Source organism: Lycorma delicatula, chromosome 4, assembly GCF_047948215.1.
Source record: "Lycorma delicatula isolate Av1 chromosome 4, ASM4794821v1, whole genome shotgun sequence".
NCBI lineage: Eukaryota > Metazoa > Arthropoda > Insecta > Hemiptera > Fulgoridae > Lycorma > Lycorma delicatula.
The window spans coordinates 201,788,714-201,809,696 of record NC_134458.1 but is presented as its reverse complement, the minus strand read 5'-3'; the positions used below and the strand labels follow the sequence as shown (position 1 = coordinate 201,809,696).

The 20,983-nt window shown below is 30.4% G+C and overlaps 1 protein-coding gene across 5 annotated transcripts in view; it reads right to left on the bottom strand.

Annotated features, from left to right (window-relative positions):
* The window catches only part of Arms (Ankyrin repeat-rich membrane spanning), a 310,321-nt gene that overhangs the window by 247,824 nt on the left and 41,514 nt on the right, over window positions 1-20,983 (bottom strand). For 2 of the 5 annotated variants that reach the window (XM_075365011.1, XM_075365012.1), the window contains exon 2: window positions 17,328-17,812. The exons of the other annotated variants lie outside the window; for them this stretch is intronic. In XM_075365011.1, the coding sequence (XP_075221126.1) occupies window positions 17,328-17,468 (141 nt within the window). In that variant the 5' untranslated portion in view covers window positions 17,469-17,812. The remainder of the gene's footprint in view (window positions 1-17,327; window positions 17,813-20,983) is intronic. 5 annotated transcript variants of the gene reach the window in all.

The window sequence follows — 20,983 nt, the reverse complement described above, 5'->3', positions numbered from 1 at the left end:
TGTTTAGTTTCCAAGTGTTGAATTAATTTTGATGGTTTCATGTTTTTATCAGAGAGGACTTGAAAGCAAACATGCAGTGGCTTTCCATTCAATGAGGTAAAATTATAATTTAAATAACTACCGTGTTCTTTATAAGTGCTTCATGTATTCTTTATGAGTGCATTGGTAGTAGGAAACTTTGGTGCCCATCATGTTTCCTGGAGCTCATCTTTCTGCTCCTCTTGGGGAAGTGTGGTAAACAGTGAGACAGGACTTGAACCTTCGTCTACTGAATGATGGGTTGTGCACATTCATGTCCTCGTCATCTGGTGCACCGTCAGGCATCGACCTCTCTTTGTGTTCACCAAGTTTGCTCCCTCATCTTGGTCGATCTGCCTGTGGCGACCTTTGTGGCAGTGACCACAGGCCAATTATTATAACCATTGGTGTTGCCGGGATGATTGCCAGGACGCTATTGGTAATCAATGGCAAGCACTGTGCAGGCCTGCAAATGAATATTTAGATTTATACCATAAGGCTGGAGCGGTGTGTCGTTGGGTGTTCCTGGATGTTGGGAGGAGGTCATGTTGGAATTACGTAGACGTCTTCTAACGCACTGCTCCCGCATCTGCTGTGTGGAGGAGGATACGTACAGTCTGCGGATCGCCGGGAAAATCCATTCTTGTACTCATTAACGAGGGCGGACTCCTTACATCGCCTTCTACAATAGCAAGTGTTTTGGCGGATTGTTTCCGTTGGTGTCCCTCACCTCATCATACAGTAATGAATTTCAGAGGTACAAATTACAAATGGAAGTACCACCGTTGAAAGCTAGTTCGGTCGGTGAATTAAACGCTCCATTTTCATTCAACGAGTTGTCACACACACTTAAGAAACTCACATGACACCTCCAACGGACCTGACAACATTCGTCTCAGTAAGCTCTCACACCTTCCTAATTCGGTGCTACAACATCTATTGTGTATTTATAACACTCTATTCTCCTCACACATTTTCCCTTCAGTCTGGTCAGATTCCACTGTCGTATCAGTACTTAAACCTGGTAAAGACAAACCATGCCCTCAAGCAACCGCTCTATCTCTTTGACAAGCGTTTTATGCAAAGTGATAGAAAGAATGATAAACCGCATGCTTATATGGTACTTGAAGAGACATGGCCTTCTATGTGTAGAACAATGCGGTTTCCGACAAGGTCGTTTTTCCATTGACCATTTAGTGTCACTCGAAGCACCTATTCAAAACAGTTTCCTACTCCGCCTTCGCCTCGTAGCTATCTTCTTTGACATCAAAAAGGCGTACGACACGGCCTGGGGACGTGGTATTCTTAACGCCCTTAGAGAATGGGGAGTCAAGGGCTGTATGCTTGCATTTATCAGGGATTTCTTAAATGACCGAACTTTCCGTGTTCGTGTTGGAGAATCCTTATCGGGTTGCGTCACCTTGGAGAATGGAGAGCCTCAAGCAAGTGTTTTAAGTATCGCCTTATTTTCTATATCCATCAACAGTATTACTAAATGTGTGCAGCCACTATTTCATGTTCGTTATTTGTTGATGATTTTGGCATATATATCAAGTCCCGTTCAACAGCCACAGCGGACAGACTACTACAGAACACAATATCTCGCCTTTAAAGTTGGCCCAGGGTTAATGGCTTCAATTTTTCGCCTGAGAAAACGAAATGTGTAGTCTTTTCTCGGCTGCGGGTCCCTTCCATTTCGCAAGTTTTTCTCAACTAAGAGCTAGTTACTATCTCTCCCGATATCAGGTTTTTAGGTTTACTTGTGATAGCCGCCTTACTTGGGTCAAACACATCAAAGAATTAAAAACAAAATGTTCTAAACTTTTAGATATGCTACGACACCTTAGCAACACCAACTGGGGAGCCGATTGGTCATGTATGTTGCGATTTTATTATTCCTTAGTTCGTTCCCGCTTAGATTATGGTTGTGTCGCCTACTTTTCAGCGCGTAATACCGCGCTGAAGATGTTAGATGCTGTACATCATGCCGCCTTCCTAAAGGGTGCTTTTAGATCCATGCACTGTCATTAGCATACTTGAGAACACTTTGGGATAGACGTGACCAACTTCTAGCATCTTTCTTTGCCCCGTCTTAAAGGACAACCGAATCACCCAGCTTTAACCGCAGTTCTTGCGACTTCTTATTTACAAAGATATGAAGACCATCCACGTTATACTGCACCTAAAGGTGTACGTATCTGGCGGTTACTACAGCTTTTAAACGTTGACATACCTAATATTTTTCCGTGGAGAATCAACTGTATAAATTTTATCGTATTTCTGATCTTACCATATACAATAAACAATCAACACCGCCTAACGTCTTTCAACAAGGTTTTCACCATATTCTCTCCAAAATAAACCCAGAAGTAATAGTATACACAGATGGATCGAAACAGAATGATACCATTGGATGCGCATTTATTCTTAATAGCAGAATCTATATGTTTGGTCTGCCTAATATTACAGGTACATTTTACTGCTGAACTGTACGCTATTAATACCCTTAAGTCATACCCTTAATTGTAGCGACTAGGGTAGTGCAGTCCAAGCTTTAGAAGATTTTTACTCTCGACATCCTTTGGTCACTGAAATCTATAACGCAATCGCTTAGTTGAACCATCGCAACACACAAGTCAGTTTCTGTTGGATTCCTAGCCACGTGGGAATTACAGGTAATGAACGTGCAGATTCCGCTGCTAAAAACGCATGCAATCAACCTCCTTTCACCAGTCGTGCTGCTGCTTCTGACTATTAATTGTATAAAAGTCTCTTCGAGCAAACTGGCAAGGGAACTGAACGGCTACCGTTGATTACAAACTCCGGCACATTAAGGATTCTGTTGCCATGGGACTCCCTAAAAAAAACGTTTTTTACCTGTGATAGTAGTTTTAATTAATTTTTTAGTATGTTAGCTGTGATAGTACTCGTAATTGTATGTTTTAGTGTTTAATATTTTAGTTTGTTTTAATTTTTTTTTTAATTCCTAGCTTAAGTTTTTGGTACTTACGTATTAACGCCACCGCAGCTACAGCTTTATTTAAAAACAAAGTAGTCAATCGGATTTCGGTGGAAAATGGGCCGATATAGAGTTTAACATAGATTCAAAACAGTCTCTTTATTAATTTTAATAAATGGTTATATTGATTTTATAAATATAATTTAACCAGACTTAACCAACGCTCGCTTCGCTCGCTAACCTTGACTAATTAACAGGAGTGTTTTGATTATTTAAATAATAAATAATTGCAATAATTACTGAATTTATTAAATAAATACTCAAAAAATTACGGTGTTAATTAGTCAAGGTTAGCGAGTGTAGGTTAAGTTTGGTTAAATTATATTTATAAAATAAATAAATATAAATAACCATTTATTAAAATTAATAAAGAGACTGTTCATTTTCCACCGAAATCCGATTGACTACTTTGTTTTTAAATAAAGCGGTAGCTGCGGTGGCGTTAATACGTAAGTAACAAGTTTTTTTTTTTGTTAGATTTTATATTTTGTTTGTTTTCCTGGCGATGATATCATGTAAATGTTTTTCGCAAAAAAAATGTATGAGTGTTCAAATACGTTAATACGTACCTAACCAAGATAATGCGTACGGAAACTGTCTGTCGACTTGATCTTATTGGGTTGACGTTGGATCTCCGTGTAAAACTAGAGGAGCCAGGCCAAATGGATAATAGTGAACTTAGCAAAGGAAAGGATTGCTGAGGTGATCTAGAGCTCTGCTTGGATTTACTCTTGTATTCTGTTTTTGTTGATGTTTGTTTTATTAATTATGTTTCTGTTGTTTTTGTCCATTGTTTTGTTTCAAGGTTTCTTTTTTTCTTTTTCCTGTTTAGCCTATCTTTCAGAAAATACTTCAGAGGATGATATGTACGAGTGTAAATGAAGTGTAGTCTTGTACAGTCTCAGTTCGACCATTCCTGAGATGTGTGGTTAATTGAAACCCAACCACCAAGGAACACCGGTATTTTTAAACTTGGTACCACCTTAGGGTGGAAAGAATGTATCATATTTTTGCAAAAATTGGAAAAAGGGGTGGCGGTGTTTTCACCGAAATAAAATTTGAAATCTTTACTGGGTCCCTTTCGCAAAAAAAAATTTTTCTTACTAAAGTTGACGTTTTTTTTATGAAGATTGCAAATTACCACATATTTTTATTTAATAAAAATGTGTGAGAGGGGTCCCCTTTGGGAGAGGGACTCTCTCCCAAAGTAATTAGGTACAATCTCCCAAAGTAAAATTAAGTACAACTTAGTAATAACAAGTAAACATATACATCTACCTTATAACAATCTGTCTTTCTTTTTCCTGTTTAGCCTCTAGTAATTATCTTTCAGATAATACTTCAGAGGATGAATGAGGATATGTATGAGTGTAAATGAAGTGTAATCTTGTACAGTCTCAGTTCTACCATTCCTGATATGTGTAGTTAATTGAAACCCAATCACCAAACAACACTGGTATCCACGATCTAGTATTCAAATCCGTGTAAAAGTAACTGCCTTTACTAGGACTTGAACGCTGGAACTCTCGAGTTCCAAATTAGCTGATTTGGGAAGACGGGTTCACCACTAGACCAACCCGGTGGGTATGTTTCAATGTTACTGTGTTGTTATTGTTCCGTGTAATATTTTTATGTTTCGTGTTGTATGTCGAACTCACTTTTACCTTCTATGGGTAGATAGTTCAGTTGCTTTGTTTAGTTAGGTACTTTCAGTCTTACTTGACTCCATGTAAGATGTGTTTTGTTTCGAGTTCACTAAATATTAGTTCACCAGTGGGAATGTCGCTCGTGGCATCTTGGCCAAGGCGGAATGGAATAATGTCAAAAGCCGAGGTTTTGAGGATGAACTCCGGCTTTCTACAACCCCTTACGCCTCTTTTATGCTTTTGAGAGCACGACGTGTTCAAACGTACCATATGCATGTTCGAACATGGTGCTCTCAATTACAAGGAGCAAATACAAATCAAGTCAAAATCTGTAAATTGCTCATGTCTATACACTTCATACATGCATGTTCACACCTGTCGCTATCAATACAGCTAAATAATTTTAATTAGGTTTCACTGGGTTATGGTTGGGGGTGGGGGTCATGAAATATTCATTATAATTTTTTTTTTTACTTTTTGAAGGTTATGGAGTAAAAAGGTTGAGAATCACTGGTCTAAACCGATGGCCCAAATGTGACATGCTGTTCTAAAACAATAATTCCCCTGATAGAATAATTAATATACTGACTATTCCAAAATTAGTATCCTATCAGGTACTAAAAATAAAATTGTTGCCATAGCCATCTGTGATCTACAGGGTGGGATAGAAGAAACTGAGATCTTTTGATTGGTTATTGCATGCATGATGGATATTGTGAGAGGGTAAGCTAATAGGGACTGCACTTCTTGTTAGCTGCCATTTCAGGGCACGATGAATACGCATGGAACAATAGACACTGTGTTTTTGCTATCAACATTTTTACAGAAATTACAATTCTGTTGTGCTCACGCAGAGAAGATTGCATAAGCATTTCAACGTTAGCCTACACAATTCTGTGCCTTCTCATAACATAATTACATTCCAGGAAAGAGATTTCACGAGGAAAGCATCATCATAAAAAAAAACTATTAGGGTAGGCTGAAATCCATATGAACACCAAAGAATATTAAGAAAATAAGGCAATTAAAGCTAGCCCTTGGCATTCAACACATCAACATTCCCCCTCTCTGAAAATTTCCAGTTGAACTGTCAGAAAAATACTGCAATCTAATTTGAATTTCCAGCCCTACAAATGTTCCATGGTTATTCAAGAATTGACCTCTCATGACTGGAAACAGTGCTGAGTTTTTGCAGAGGTGAAGTTGGAAATTATGACAGAAACAAAGTGATCTTCAACAAGCCAAAAATGTAACTAAGCATTATCAAACCAAAGATGATTATAATATTTAGGGATGCAAGGGAAAGGGAATTTTTTTTATGAAATTCACATAACTTGGGATCGCAACAACAAAAGTTGTGAAACGATGGCCAACCATCATTTCACAAAGGTTAAGCAGCTCTAGCTGGCTACTGAGTTTTTTGAAAGCAAGCAATGAATTTAATGACAGGTTAATCTGGTAGCATAATTGTTAACAGGCGGCTAACAAATGAAGGGACCAAATTACTCCTAGTATAAGAAGTTACCCTACAAGTGCCAATGGCCTCCTCAGAGGACAGATGAATGGTGGTGAGTAAAGGGTACTCTTATCACTTGTGTGAGGGAAACTACCCCCCAAAAGTGGAGAAACTTCTTCAGAAAGTCAACAGTATTAGAATACAGAAAGCAACAAACTATCACTGTATTAAAGATCCTAGTGGTAATTGCTTGCATTACATCATGATGCTGGCTTCTTTTCCTAAATGTTTTGAAGTTAAATTAGCTTCTCATTCAGAAAAGGAAACTGGTGAGAAGTTAGAGGAAATGGAATCTTGACAACTACATTGGGAAAGTCAAGAAGGAAAAAGAAAAGGAGGAAGAAGAAGGATGAAGTTAACAGATGAGGTGAAGATTGGAAACTACAAAGGGATGAAGGAGAAGGCTTGGGACAGAAATGGATGGAGGAAGTAGTGGTGTAAGGGAGCTGAAGCCAGACAGATCGCCTGATGATGATTGAAATATTATCTAATTAAAACCATTTAGAATTTCCTCATATTTTCTAAATTTTCAATTTAAAATACGGTTCTTAATGGTTAATACTTTTCAACTGTTTTTCCAATTTTTAGTTTATAAGTGATAGAAATGTAATTAAATACATTAAAAAACTCAATAAAAGTACAGCTGGGAGAGGGCAATTAAAATCATATTTTTACTAAATCTTCACAAGTTTGAAGAATTCAGTGTTGCCACAACACTGGCACAGTTATACATATCCTGCTAACTACTGAAACTGCACAGAAAGCCTAAAAAATAATTTACATGTGCACTTTAATTTAATTATTTGATAGTTACTTTCCCTTCACAATTATACATTATCAAATAATAACCAATGGTATTTTAACTAGATAAAAAATACATACTGCAGAATTAAGATACTTTTATAATATTATAACCAACAAGCATTGGTCAGCCTAGATGGACAGATGGGTTGGAACAATAAGACCAAATTATAGAGAAGTATAAATGAGATTAATTTCATTACTTTTTTTTATTTTATCCTATATTATAAAATAAATATTTTAATGTTTATATAAAACGAGAATTTACGATAAAGCAAAATGGCACACAGACGTCCTTAACTCACCCAAGCATTACATTAATAAACCAATACAAAAGTACAAGCATATAATAATAATGCAATAGTTATAATACAATAACAATACATAAGTAATAAAAATAATTATTACACCTTTACCAGTAATAAAGTAATCAAATAAATATGATAGGCAACTACTATAGACAAGTCAATAGATCAAATAAACAACAATGTTATAACTTTAAGCTGTAAGTTAACACATATACACTACGTACAATATAAAAATAAACTGATTTATTCAGTCAGCAATTACTGTTACTGAGTTTAATAATACAAATTAAGGTATGATAATAAGTTAAAAAATGGAAGTAAATTAGACAATAACAAAAAAAAAACTGATAAATATAATTCAACAAAAAGATAAATGAAAATAAAGATAACAATTATAACAACATACGTTATTTTATTATTTTCTTAATTGCTAACAATAAGTACAAAAGAAGCTCTAGCAAATGTAAGCTTATTTTTTAATTTCACTCTAAATGAAATATTACACAACAAAGCTCATACCTACATTAAAAATAAATTCTGAATAATAATAATAAGTACTAAACCTAAAACAATATCAAGATACCAACCACATAATTTAAAAAATAATAATAATCCAATGAAATGTAATAAAATTATGAAAAATAATTAATGGTAACAGTACAGTCCAGATATCAACTTTTTTGATGGCTTACCAACTGACCCCGTCACTAACAAACAAAAGAATTTCAGTTTTTTCTATATGAAGGTAAATCAATTTTTTAAACAATTTTAAATGTACCTAACAATTGTTTTCTCTTAACGAAGGTGATCTGTAGTTCTGTTAGCATGTTGATGTATACTCATATACAAGGTTAGTGATGAGAGAACATATTATCACTGTATTCTCTCTTACTACTCAGTATTCTCTCAGACTACTGTTTTTGAGATCATCTTGAATTCAAATAAATGAACATAAAGCTTTTCAGACATAAAATTTAAAAATAACTGGTATTTGTTTTAAAAGAATTCAAATCAAAGAATTATTCTATAATATTTCATAAAATTCTTTTACAATCTTAAATGGTTTAGGAAAAACTAAATTGAATGACAAAAAATTTTTTTTTGTTTTTAATGCTTCTTTTTCTAATCATATATAACTAATTGTTGACACAAACTAAAAGGTGTAAAAGACCTACTTAATTTTTTTTTTTAATATTTATTATAAAAACTTTAATATTAAACAATTTTTCTTGACAGATATGCTCCCATGCACAATCTGTAACCACTCCTGATCTCTTTTAAATTGATTTCACAAATGAAAAACAGACAAGAAGTGAGAGCCTACAGTTAGACCACGCAGAACCAAACTACTTGTATTTACCCAACAAACAAACCTCACACCTCTTGCAACGCAGATTTGTTTTAAAGTTAACCCTAAATCCCAAGTAGAATTCAATAATATACAATTCAACATTAAACACACAAGTTCAAATTCATCATGTGATAGAATGGTTTATGAATATCCAATCAGCTGCATGCAACCTACCCAATATTGCAAAAGGTGGTAAAAAACTTATGAAAGATATTATTACATTTAAATGGTTCTGAATGTCTTTGATCCTAGTGTACCTTTACTTCTGTGTTTCAACTAATGTCAGTGATTCAGAAATGGACTGGGTGAGGTAGCTTCAGATGAAACAGGCCAATTATCTAACTGTAATTCCATCTCAGTTTGTATATAAAAAATTATAATTTAAAAAAAAAATGAAATTAAAAATCATTAGGTTAATACATTCAAGTTTAAGTTACAACTATAAAGATTTGGAGTAAAATTATAAATTATCCCAAACTTCCAATAGCCTCGACCCCTCTGAGCATATCTTCCACTCTTTATTTTTTCTATCCTTAATTCCTTCTTTCCTGAATAGTTTACTAAAAATAGGCATTTAACAAGGAAATAATTAGGGGCACAATGGAACTTTGGGGAAATGTTTGTTTTTAGTATGTAATTAAAAAGTTCCACGTGTCAATTTGGGATGGTTTTCTTTAAGAGTTGAAGAGTAAAAATGGGCTTTTCATGAATAACTCAAAAACTATAAATCCTAGGTAATTAAACTAAATTCCTGACAAAACCCTTATTTTTAGAGTATCTTTCTACGACCAAAACTGACCAAGTTTTAGCTCTTTGAAGTATTACCCCTTTTTAACTTTTGAAAAAAATCATAATTTCACACTCATCTTCAGAAATAATTTTTTTAAAAAACCTCGGATCAAAAGATTTTTCAAATAAACTTGCAGGGCTTTAAATTTTAGGCAATTATGTTTTTTATTCAACTCTATACAAGCAAGAACTGATCAAGAAATGAAGGAAATACTATGAAAAAATTTTCCATTTTAATTCAAAAAATTATTTTCTAACTTAAATTACTTTTAATAAGTTTTATCAAAAAAATAAAATAATAAGTAATATTTTGTGTGGTATTTTTAATAACTTGTAAAAGAGTATACAAATATATACTTCTTAATTTCATGCATACATAAACATAAACAAAAAAAAAAATTTATAGAAAAATTTAATTTTTTTCATATTTTACTAATTTGGGTCATTTTTAATAACACATACAATAAGTACAGATCTATTTTTAATGTTGGATTCAAACTCTTGAAAAAAGTCTTGAATTCATCCAATTAAAGTGAACATAAATTTCATTTTATATATATATATATATATATATGTATGTACAAAAAAAACTGGGAATGATGTGTTTCAGTGATGAATATTTAAACAAATCAAGCAGTTGCCCATAAATAATTCAAGTACCACAGTCTTTTGAAGTACATCTAACAATACTTCCAGGAGTCATAGATAAGTTAGAGATCTGATTTATAGTAACTGATTACCAAAACCCACCGGGTTCATCTAGTGTTGAACACATCTTCGCAAATCAGCTGATTTCAAAGTCAAGAGTTCCAATGTTCAAATCCTAGTAAAAGCACTTACTTTTGTACGGATTTGAATACTAGATCATGGATACGATTGTTCTTTGGTAGTTGGGTTTCAGTTAACCACAAATCTCAAAAATGGTCAACCTGAGACTGTACAAGAGTACACTTCACTTACACTCATACATATCATCCTCTGAAGTAATACCTGATGGTGATTCCCAGAGGCTAAATAGGAAAAAAGTAACTGATTATCAATGGTTACTTTTCAATACTTTGGGAAAAAAAGTTTTTTCAGTTTTTCAAAATAAGAGAATTGGTATTAGTTTTTTCAAAGAATTTGTATAATAGTTAAAGATATTTTTTTTTTTTAATTTGCTTTTTGAGTGGTATACAATGAAATATTATAAAAATATATATTTAGGATGAAATATTTTATTTTTATTGTAAAATGGAAAGAATTTTTAGAATTTTAAAATTGATTGAGAATAAATAGTATCCGTATATATTTTTTTTTTAAATTATCAACTGTTACCAACTTTTGAATGAGGCCTTTAAATTTAATGAGACGTCTTACATTCAATCAATAAAAAAATGTTTATCAGAATGTGTCAATTTTATTTTAAAGCTCTATGGGCATTTTTTTTATAAATTGCTCCCATTTCTGAAAAAAAAGGTTTAACTATTATAACTTACAAAAGGCTTTAACTCCTAAAAAAACTGTTAAAGTGCCATATCTCAGCCATCTTTAAAGAAAGTCAAAACTGAATGAAATCTGTAAGAAATTTAATTCCCTACAACTTTTATTTCAATCATCAATATATAATTATTTTTGAAAAAAACAAGAGCACTAAGCAAAAGCATTTACAAAGGGCTGAAAGTCCATTTAACTTTCAAAATACTATAACCCAATAATTTTGGTCACATGAAGTCAAAAAAAACTAATTATCAAGAACTGAAAGCCTTACAACTTTTACTTGAAACTTTTTTGTTCTGAGGCTTTGTTTAAAAATCTGTTGTAATAATATAACATTTTCAAAGGCTTAAAAAAGGGGGTAATACTTCAAGGAGCTACAAATGAATTTTGTTCGGAGATATTCCAAAAAGATTTTGACAGCAATTTGATCTAATTTTAAGAAAAATATTCCTAGATTACACAGGATTTATATTTTTAAAATTATTCATTAAAAACTCATTTTTTTGACTCTTCAACCCTTAATTTAAACACTATCTGGCATTTGAAACTCATCAATTTTTTAAAATTATATACCAAAAAGTATATTTTTCCAAAGCTTCATTGTGCTCCTAAATCCTTCTCTACTACACCACTACTTTATGCTAATCTTAATGAAAAAATTAATTACCATAAAATTTAATATAAACGTCATAACGACCTCTGATCTAACAGCTGCAACAGCAGTTAAATCTGATTTATTGGCAGCTCAACCACTGGGGAACAAGGTGTTTGTGATGTACTTTGGTAAAGTTAGAAGAAGCCCCTGTTCATATACTTTGGAATATTTCCGACCATAATTTGATAATGACTCATAGTGTGTAATAATACTGCAACTTTCAAAGTTAGCTTACACAGTGATAGAGTCAAAGGCAATAATAAGCAATTTCAAGTTAGATTAAGAGAATTAAAAATAGTGGTCTCTGTAAAAACATTTGTCGCTAAGGGATGCCATAGGGAAGTGTTTGGCTCCACAGACCATATTTTCTGTCTAGGAGCAAAAAATCCAACAAGATGTTTCAGTAAGATGGAAAGTTTGATCACTACTAACGTTACAATCACCTGTTATATAAAACACCAGAAACACATTCTATTTGTAGTTGACCTCACAACCAATATTTTTCCCTAGAGAGGCATTCAGTGCTGAAAAATGTGGGATAAATAGGGCAAACCATGTTATATGTAACATTATACACTGATTACCAATTACAGACCGATTAGGAATATAATCAATGTATTTGCAAATATAATTACAAAAAATCAAATCAGAAAAACAAAGTAGTGAAAAGTTAATAAAAAATATATATTACATAAATTTTTACCTTTAAACTAAATGAAGAAGCAGTCCTAAAAATAGTTTTATGTATAGAAAGACTTCCATAACTTCTTACACGAGTTAATCTAGTAGGTCTATGACCAAGATTTACACCGACGCCAGCACCACCAATATTAGGATGAGATAATTTCAAACGATAACTATCATCACTTTCAAAAATACCGCCAGATGTTGAGGTAGATAACGGAGAAGGTGGTAAAGAAGTTAATGAATGTGAAGAATGGCATGGTCGACTTAATCCGGTAGCCATTTTATTTCATAATAAAAATTATCAAAATGATAAAACAAATATTATCTAAAATGATTAAATCGAATCCAAAAGGTAACTGATGAAAGGTTTGTTGGCTGCAGTAACAACATACAAGTTGTTATCTCTAAGAACACAAACTTGTAAATACTAAATACATAAGTAAATACGATGATAATAATAATAATAATAATAATAATAACAGATAAATAGCAAATAGTTCAGACATTTAGATTCGGTTCAACTACATGAAAGGAAATTATGTAAATTGTTTATTTATAGGCTACAAAATATTGTAATTGTAAATAAAAGAATTAACATTATAATAAAGATCATTAGTAAATTAGTAACATGTATTCTTAAAAAAGGCACCTAAATAGTAAATGCTGAGTCACACACATATATGAAGTCAAAAAATCAAAATTTATATAACAAAAGGAAAAAATTAAAAGCTATCATCAGTACAAAACTCCAATAGTAAATTGAATAAGTACACTGGCTTATATAGTAATTAATAAATATCTTTTCATTTATTTATGTAATTTAAAAAAATAACTATCATAGCACTATATTTTCTTTAATAAATAAATATTAAAGAAAAGTAATTAAGAACTTATAAAACAAAATACATGAGTTAAGATTTTAACCATATCACTGTTTAAATATTTCACACTAATATCCATAGCATTCATAGGATATTAAACTGAACAAATACAATGTTCATAAACTATGTTTAAATAAAATGGTAATTTATATACTGTATAAACATACATATATGTATATATGTATCTGTATAAACATACACATACATATATGTATGAATGTATGTTGTGTGTGTATGTTTATGTGTATACATACAAACCCAAACTCACAAAATTAAAAAATTATAATTAAAATGATGTAACTAGGCTAATAAAAATAACCAGCAATTAAAAAAAAATGTTATCATAATGCATATATAGGTGGTATTAATGAGCTATTGAATTAATAAAACAATAGTACAATAAATAATATATTACTGATAAATGATATTATTAGAGGATCATAATACAAATTAACAATATAGTTATTACAATGTTTAAAAGTATAAAATATTATTCAATAGAATTTGGTAATAAAATTATTTTCTTGTAGGCCTTCCGTTGTTGCCTTTTTCATAAATTAGATAATTACAGTGAGGAAAATTTGTAAATTGAGAAATATCAAGCCAAACAGATTTGAGTTTTACATTCCTGGTTGTTACATACAAAACCTTTAAAAAAGAATGCTATCCAAATTATGATAACATATATTTGAACTATTTTTTTTCACAACAGGACTCAAATTATAAAAATATTTAGATTACACATAACTTTTATTTTATAATAGATGTTTTAAAGGTTATTTTAATTAAACCTGGCTGAAGGTTCTTCCTGGTTTTATTTTCAGCCATCAATTGTAATACTTGCTAACTATCTATGAGATTTCAATTCTAATGATAGTTTTCATTTAAAGTGTATGAGAAGTGTACTGATAAACTACATTTTTTAAACAATTCCATATTAAAATATCTGGTGTGTAAGATCTGGAAACATCAATGGACGAAAGTATTTGGCATCAACAAATGTATAAAAATTTTTTGTTAATAATTTTTATAATTAATTGTTAAGCTATAGTTTTATCGGTAGTGTCATCTTGCTGAAACAAAGATTCTCAATTGTTTTCTCAAATAGTGCTGTAATAAATTGTCACGTTAGGCTGTAACAATAACCACCATCTACATACTGTAATCTAATACTGTAGGAAAAAATCTATTATGCAAGAAATAAAGCAGAATACTAAGCGCCAATTTTATGTATTAATAATGATCATTTATAAAACTGACACGATGTTCACTGTTCTGTATTCAGCTACTGTGACAGTTTCAAACATCCATCCAAGTAAAACCAAGCCTCATTACAAAAATAAATATAATCCAGAATCTCAGTACCATTTTCATCAACAAAAGATCAAAACCACTGACAATATTGTGCACATTTTTTACAATGCAATTCCTTCATTCATGAACACTGACATAGTAGTTGTTTGTAAGTCCAACCTGTAGGTATGACACATCTTGAAAGATTTTCTAGGTATGAAAATCATTAAACATTCTTTTACTAGCTCAATTTAATCATAAATATGTACATATTTATATGTGCAATATAATTTACTACAATTATAATCTATCAACTTATCTATATTCTACATTACAACTTACTGAAACTTTTTTTTTAAATAAAGTATTATTAGAATGGAAATATGTTTTCAACTTTTGAAAAAAAGGGTAAAGGATTTTTAAAAAGGTTATATTTTGTTCAAATACATGATAAACTTTTATAGCAATACATGAAAAATTTCTATTTCCACTGTTTTAAATTAGACTCATTCAATTAATATCAATTTTAAAAATTCAGTTAATTTTTATAAATCTTTACCGGTTTAACAAATCATTCCAAAATGATTATATTTTGAGGAAAACTGTTAATTTTTCTTTTGATAAACTATTACTCGGCATGGGTTAAACACGGAGCGCTATGCAAGTATCACAAAAGTTAATCAATATAATACTCACTTTTAAGTTTAGCCTTTTTTAGAGTAATTATAAATACTTTTTAATACATTTACATAAACTTATGTTTATGAAATCGATTACCCTAATGATTGACTAGAGTTGACATATGATAATAAATAAATGATGCCAAAATATCATAAGAGAAGTCCTAAAGAATAACAGTTTCATTTTGCAATATCAACCATTTTTATGATTCATTCATTGGATTATGATATGGCACAACAATACAGCTTAAATAAATGTGAATACATAACTCAGCATGGATACTTTACATTTCTGGTACACATAACGTAGAAGATTTTTTATTTTAACCTTCATTTATAATATTTGAAATAATATGCAGTATTCTATAATTATTTGACAAAATATTTAAATATTTTAAAGAAAAAGCTAAAGAATATATAGATTAGTGTTTTGTATTGGCTTCAATACTCCAGTAAATATAAACAGAATTTCTCGCCTCACATCCAGCTCAAAAAGTTAAGATACAGAATAGTACACTATAGCCACTATAATATAACATAGTATTAGTATAGAAAGTACAATAGTATATTATACTATATCCATTTTTCAGCACGATATTTCAAGAGATTCTTTATACTTTATAAGTTGCAGCAAACTAGGGCAGCTTTTACAAAATGGAGATCTATGCAAAACAGGAAATTCAATGAGTCAGTCTTAAATCTTTTCAAATATTTTGAATTTAAATGTTTAAACCCTATAGATTGGACTTACAATCTATAGTACTTACTATCTAGTCGTTAGTAACGGCTACTTGTTAGTGTTCATGAATGAAGGAATTGCAGTATAAAAAATGTGTGCAATATTGTCAAGCTGAAAAAATTCTGAGCTTGAATACACTGATACATAATTTACACATCTTACATAATTCAAGAACAAGCATAGAAATTAAATCTCAAGCTCAGCTACCCACAGAATCTGCAGTGTGCAAATTTAGCAAAACAGACATTCAATAAACAAGAACATGTAAAGGATACTGAGGATGCAGCTTATAAAATTCACGGCTGCTGTTACTACATAATCATGTACTACGTACATGATTGTCAGAAAGCAGTCTCACAAAGAAGAATAAGAATTTAAACATGTATGTGCAATCTATACCTGAACTTAGTTATGTTGAATGCTTAGTAATTATACACAAAATAATTAATCATGTCGTCAGACAACTGAATTGTTTAAATCTTTAAACCCAAGTCATGTATTTGCCAAAAATAAAGAAATAATTCTCAGCTTTGAGACATTGTTATTTCTTGTTGATTCAAAAATAATTTAGGTCTATTTTTTGTTTGTAAATGAGAAAAACAGACACGAGATATTTTACTTTCTACCATACCTTTTCTTCTAATAAGAAACTGAATTTTAAAATGAGTGCTCAGAAATAGTTATGGAGCATATGAAAATATATGCAATTATTAAAATATAGTGAACACATGATGGGTTCATTTACATATTTTAAAATATTTATGACTACAACAAACTATAAAGCACTTAATACATTGTTTTCTAATGCAAACTGGCCGTCTCAAATTTTCATTTATATTTTCTCCTTTTATGATTCAGTATCTATTCACCAAGCCATGCTGTATGCCTTCTCTAAATCAAAGATACGATATAGTCAATGATACAATAAGCTTAGCACAGAACAATCTGTACAGTTACTTTAGAGCAAACAGGTTATTAAATAAAGAGTTGCTCAAAATTTCTGCAGTTCAATAATTAATGAAAGAAATTTAGAAAGTTAAAGCTATAAAATAAGACTGCATAAAGTTAACAACACAAGCTGTAAAACAATTCTAAGTGCATCAAGATTATGATCAAAGCAGAACAAACAGAGATATACATCCGCATTAAACCAGTCAAATAACAGACAATAAAAAAATTTTAAAACCATAAAACTTTGATCAGAATCTAAAACAATTTGTCATGTTTTGATAAACTACAGCATTGACCTTAATATTATTAGAATTACTTAGAAATAAATTATCACAACCATTTCAAAATACAGTACAATATTTGATCCTTAGGAATGCAAAATTAACAACAGTACAAGGTGTAAATATTAATTAAATATATTTATTGTAATATCTAATTATTCAATAAAAATTTAACCAAATAAACCCATAAAGAATTAGCAAGCATATCTTGTATCAATGAAAAAAAAAATTACCTTTAAACTTGACGCAGATAATTTTTTAAAAACATTATAATACATAAAAATGCTTCCATAACTGCGATGAGGGTGAAATATATGAGCAGTTTCACTTAATGGTAACGATTCAGTACTGCTACCAGCACCGATGTTTGCCATTCCACAAATACACACAAAAAATTTTATTTTTTTTATTTCAGCTGATTTTTTTTCCCAGTTTTTAACTTCTTAATTTTTCTTGATGAATTTCAACACAACACAATAACAACACCACTAGTTCCAATCATTTTGCATATGTTCAATGTTACAATAACACTATTATCACCAATAATTATCATCTTTGTCAATTTAAAAAATAGAATAGTTAAAGAAAATTAAACAAAAAGAATTAAATTTTTAATAAATTAAGTTTTTTCAATAAAGGAACAAAATCAGCAATGAAGCATATCATCAACTCAACAAGACATCAATATATATATTTTTTTTTAATAATGATGTAAAAACTAAAAAATAAAAGAATATATTTATATTTTTAATAAATAAAACCTTAACCTTCTTTTTAGATAAATGTTTTTCTATTTCCAACCAAATTATTATCAGTAACTAGTCTCAACAAATGAAATTAACAGATGTTGAGATTGTAATGATATTTATAAATTACTAGATACTAAATAACTTGATTTAAATTAATGGAATCTTTTTTTCCAAAGACCTTTTGAGACAATTATAGCATCTCTTTCAATGGAATAGCTATTAGTACTGTTGTTAACGGTATCCATCATAAAAAGGTAAGAAAACCCTTAAGAGTATGTAATCGAATAACATACTTTATGAATGTTGTGTTTGTTCATTAAACAATGATAATTATGTTATAGCTGTCAAACTTAGTGTATTTGTACACTTCATGTTCTTCTAGTGTGCTGAAAACTTCATTTTTATATAGTATGTATAAAATTTTCAAGTAACAGTTAATGTTACTGTTTGTGAGAGTGTGTGTATGTGTTTGTATGCACAAACTGTTTCTAATTAGCTCTGGAAGGTCTTTAGAAAGAATATTTCAATAAAATGTAAGAAAATCAAGAAAATCATTTAATAAATTTAAAGCTTATCTATCATACTACCCAAAAAATTCAATTACTTAGTTATCTCTTCTTAATTACACTATATCCTAATGCCCAGTAATGTAGTACCTCCTTAAACAGGCAGATAAAAAAACTATACAAACACCAAGAAATTAATCATCTTAAACATACAGTGGAAGTGAATCTTCTTAAACATACTATTGTTATGGGCATCAATAACATAGAAGTCAAAATTATTGTAAAATAAATAAAATTGTAATTAAAACAGACAATTTAATAACAAACAAAAATAAATTATATTTCACAAATCAGGTATAAAATACTGTTGGTGAAGAAAGTTTATAAATATGGTGAAGAAAGTAGTGAATCCAAAGTGAACATTCTGTCTTCACTACTTGGGAGAACTTGACAAAAGAGCAAAATGATAATAGGTTACATTTAGTAAAATGAAAAGTTTTACCGTCACTTGAATTTTAACTTATTACTCTCTTAAAGGACAGAAAAAAATTTAAATAATGACAGGAAAAATTAAAAATGTGCATATCAATAATTCATAAAGGATAATAAGTACTACGATTAACATATCTGTTAAATACTTTCATTTTGCATTGTTAATTTTTTTTAGATGATAATGAATTAAGTAAAGCAAAAATTAATAAATTTTAGATTAAAGAATGTAAAACTTGATAATCAGTAACTTATAATAATTTACACGGCAGACCTTGAATGTATTTCTGTATGGATTTTAATTATCTTTAAATATTTATGAATTAATTTAATGTGTTTTGGAATGGCTTTATACACAGTAAAATTGTTACTATATGTTAATTAATCAGGAGATCCAGTAGAACCTCGCAATTAACATAATAAAATCCAGGAACAATCTCGCAGTTAATGTAATAAAATCCAGGAACAATCTGTTAAGATTAAAGGTAATGAGGGAATAGATTCATTGAAGGCTCTGAATCTCATAGTCGGGCCGAAACTCAAGAAAAGGATCATATTAAGATTCAATTATATCAATGTATGTTAGGAAGCTCCAAAGATGTTGGAATGTCTATCGTATAATTATAGCCTTGGTATAATCCTAAAGAAGGAGGACCAGAAGGAGCAACTTGTAACTCTGTACGAATAGGGAATGAATCAGAAGGATTATACAGTTAATAACGGTGCATGATCTGTTCAGAAAATACTTAAAAAACATCAAAACACTTGATATCCTATAAACAGACTGTGTCCAAACATGTAGAGGCTGCAAAAAAAAATCATGACAGAAATAAATGCTCTTGAGATTTAATTTTCTTGAGATTTTTAATTTTGGATGCCGGCTTTCTAAAAAGAAATATCTTGATTAATAGGCAAAATATTTGTAAGAAATACAATGCACATGTAATTACTAAGTAAAAAAATCTAGCAGCGGCAATAAATAAAAAGTCCTCATAGCAGAAGGAAATAATGTTATTCCTTGTTCTGTTCATAATTTAACCTATCTAATTATCATTAATATATGAAGAACCTAATATCGATCCGGTTACGATATACATCTCACTTCACCATCCTTGCTCTCTCAAGCCCTTAAATGTTTACTTAACAAAAGAAATATATAAGAACTTAACGCTGTACTTAATTATTTTAAACTTTCCGTTTAAGAATTTAACTTTACTTAAAACAGGTCAAACATTTTTCATGAAGTAAGAGAGGTAAAAATTCCTAATTTTCAGTGTTAGCAAGATGTTTTATATAAAACTTTTACAAATTTATTAAATCTACTTTTTTTTAATAAACTTTCTGGTAACTCTACAGTAGACAAGAAAATTAAATTTTACCAAATTTTTAAAAGACAATCTTCTTTCTTATGATGTTTTTTAATATAAACCAAATTTGGCAAGAAAATTTCACAAAAAATAAACAGTTTTTCATTAATATACGGAAGAACCATCCCCCCACCCGCCTTGTTAGGACATAAACCACATACCACAACAACATAACCAGGAAGCCTCTGGGTCTATTACTACTAGAAAGTTAGTAAGTTTTGAGATTAAAACTCCCTTTCATTAAGGCGGATAATTTTTTTAAAATCATTTCTACACTATTCTAGAAATGTAATTACAAAATATTAATCCTATTTAGGTTTATAAAATCAAACTTACGAAGAAAAAATACAATATACGTTTATACACCGTTATCAGAAATTATAAGGAACATATTTAGGGAAGGATAAAAGGTTATCAATTTGGAGGTAGGGCTACTACTTTCTATTACAGCATAATCCCTCAGCCACCTCTTTCAGCGATTATTTTTTTCCATTTTTCCCCTGTAACGTCACTCGTAAAAACGAATGGAATTTTCTTCATCCTCGCCTTGAAACGGATCAAAAAATCTAAAAAACTACGTTCGCTATTGCGGATGATAATTATTGTAACATTCACATACAATTAAATAGCTAATTTATATAAATTAAAAACGTACGTAATACTATTTTAATTCGAGGATTTATCTCCATTTAAATCTTATTACGTTCAAATGTACCGACAAAAATGCACAAGCATAAATTCAATTGGTATTTTTATAAAGACGATTTATAATTTTCAC